We start from the raw sequence: 2,897 nt of genomic DNA, 5'->3' as shown, positions 1-2,897 counted from the left end.
TGTGTGAGTGCATGTGTGCGTGCGTGCGTGTGTGCGTGTGTGCGTGCGTGCGTGTGTGTGTGTGTGTGTGTGAGTGCGTGTGCTACGTTACCTTGAGGCGCTGTAGCTCGGCGGTGTTCTCTGCCTTCAGCAGGACGCTGGCTTCGAGTGGCCGCTTCACGTCGTTGTTTGTGATGTTAGACAGCTCCTCCAGCAGCTCCGACACACTATGCAGCTGCTCCATCACCTTATTCACCTCCAGCGGGTCAAAGGTCATGTTCGACACGCGCTCGTACAGCTCTCTCGCTGCCCTGCATCGACAGTGATGGGAGGCATTAGCGATCAACATCGACAATAATTAATTATTAATTAATTATTCCTACCAGGAGGTGCATTATCTAATACAGATCAAACACGTTCACAGTTATCAACACCACTCACATTCATTTGATTTACGGGTATTGTATAACATTTAACATATTATAAATTACGATGCGTGCTAATACTGCCTTTCATGTATTTATGTTGTAAACAAAATTTACGCAGATAATCAATCAACATTTAGCTGTAAATGCACATTTATGTCCACGTATCCATTCATGAATATCATCTAAACTCATTACATTATTGTTATTTTTATTGTTATTTTTGTTGTTGTTTTTGTTGTTGTTGTTGTTGCTGTTGTTGGTGGTGGTGGTGATGGTGGTGTTGTTGTTCTTGTTGTTGATACTACTATTTTATTAATTTGTTATTATTATTATCATTATTATTGTTATTGTTGTTGTTGTCATTATTATACATTATGACAGTATATTATGGGATATCTACAGCACTTTCTACATGACCGGGCGCGTATATGTACACACTCGAGTTCGTTCTCAGTGTTGAACTTGTCGATGCGGAACTTGCGGTTGTTGATCTCGATGAGGATGGCTTCAGCCTCCTTCAACGCCTCGCTGATGTTGATGCCGACACTCGGACCCTGCAGGAACTTGTCCAGGTTGCTGACAGCCTCTGCCAAGAACACACGCGGCAATAAGCAAAGGTCACCAGGAGTTAGAGCGAAGATATCAGGGGGTTAATAATGACAAAAAATAATTTGTCATTATATTAACCCCTGATAATGATATTGACATTACTTGCTATTTGTTGACATTTGTCATTTGTTGACATTATTTGTTATTTGTTATAATGACGTTGACATGATTTGTCATTATTAATCCCTGAATATAGGAAAGCACTTGCATTGTGTTCTACGTTACTTCGTGTGCATTCTTCTTCTATTAACAAGTGTAATTTAGTGTATACCTCGTCCGTAAAGCCCACCGCACACCAGACGATTTTTACAAACGATGAAACGATGAAACGATGAAACGATGAAACGATGAAACGATGTAGGTGTGCGGGTTCATTTGTAGACGATTTTATTTTTATCGGACGATAATTCCAAAATCAAACATGTTTGATTTTGGAACGATTATTTGGACGCGATTTTGTGGTGTGCGCGTGACCTTGTGTAAATTTCCACACTCAATTCGCATTGTTCGCTTGATTGTTCGCTTGGACGCATTGTATTTTTTTCTCAGCTCGCATATTCAGGCCCCCGCACACCATCGTTTCATCGTTTCATCGTTTCATCGTTTCATCGTTTGTAAAAATCGTCTGGTGTGCGGTGGCCTTAACATTGCGCTTTATTTATACGTGGACAACAATAGAATTATGGATTTTTTCCTGTCATCTAATTTGTGCGATTAAGCGTTTTTTTATGCTTGAGGTTTATTATGCTGTGTTTGGATGCTAAATTCAAAAAAAAATTTATATTAAAAGTGAGGTCCAACCTTTTATTTCAGCATCTAGGAGCTGTACATCTTCTTCGAATGCCCTGGCTTCCTGCTTCACTGCTGCAGCCTTCGAGGAAACCCGGTCTGCCTGCCTTCCTGCAGACCTCGCCTGTAACATGTACACACACACACAGGTTGCAGTTAGGGCTAACAATCGTTCCCACCTGTGCAGAATCCCTAGCAACATGGAGTTTCATTAACACTGAACAGCATGATGCGTGCATGAGATTACGTGAAAACTAAAACGCGAGACAACAGTAGGTAACCAGTTGGTAGATAAAACCTAGTTAGTTGGTAGATGTCCTACTAATTCTATATACAGAGATATTTAAAAACACCGTGATGAAATAGCAGACGACATTGATTAAAAATAAATAATTTTAATTATGTTTAGAAAAATAGAATCCAGGTGGCGCTTGCATCAACAGTCGTTCATCACCTCGATCAGTAGGATGTTGAATTCGGACTCAGAGCTGAACACGGTGGGTCCGATCAGATCAATGGTAGACACGGCCCATGTGTAGTTGTCCACCGCTTCCCGGAGCATGTCCGCGCGCTTCCTAATCCTCACCAGAGGGAGCCACGGTGCGGGGGTCAGACCACTGATGTTAAGGTCTTTGGTCATGTTCATGAGTTCATCAATGCTGGCCATCAGCTTGCCCGGACATCCCTCATCACACGCTGCAGCATCAATGTACGAGTGCTTCAGCATCAATACCAACCAAGTGCATCATAACTGAATGATACTTTGTACTTCATTGTAATGGGCTTTTAAAAATGAATAAATTACACTAAATAAGCTTTTAATATTATTTTTCTCCAAGGATTCGGGGGCAGCTACTGAGGTGGCATTAACAGAGAGAGAGAGAGAGAGAGAGAGAAAGAGAGAGCGAGAGAGAGAGAGAGAGCGAGAGAGAGAGAGAGAGCGGACAAATTGACTCAAATCTTGTCATATAATGACAAATTTGTGTATCATTGTTAAACCTGCTGATATTATTATTCTGTGATGCAATGATGGCGTTTATAACCCGGCATAGCATTATTAATTTATAAGCATATACTTTAATCATGATCCTC

General features: G+C 41.1%; 1 protein-coding gene across 1 annotated transcript in view; it reads right to left on the bottom strand.

Moving 5' to 3' along the window:
• Nucleotides 1-82: 82 nt before the first annotated feature.
• LOC106815861 (laminin subunit alpha-2-like) overlaps nt 83-2,897 on the bottom strand; it is a gene marked incomplete at its 5' end in the record, with an annotated part of 46,052 nt that continues 43,237 nt past the window's right edge. The window contains 4 exon segments of the mRNA XM_014820384.1: nt 83-290; nt 846-993; nt 1,818-1,929; nt 2,260-2,501. Of these exon segments, the coding sequence (XP_014675870.1) occupies nt 83-290; nt 846-993; nt 1,818-1,929; nt 2,260-2,501 (710 nt within the window).

Source organism: Priapulus caudatus, unplaced genomic scaffold, assembly GCF_000485595.1.
Source record: "Priapulus caudatus unplaced genomic scaffold, Priapulus_caudatus-5.0.1 Scaffold1220, whole genome shotgun sequence".
NCBI classification, from domain to species: Eukaryota; Metazoa; Priapulida; class Priapulimorpha; order Priapulimorphida; family Priapulidae; genus Priapulus; species Priapulus caudatus.
Note: the sequence above shows the minus strand (reverse complement) of the source record. Positions and strands in the feature narration are given on the sequence as shown.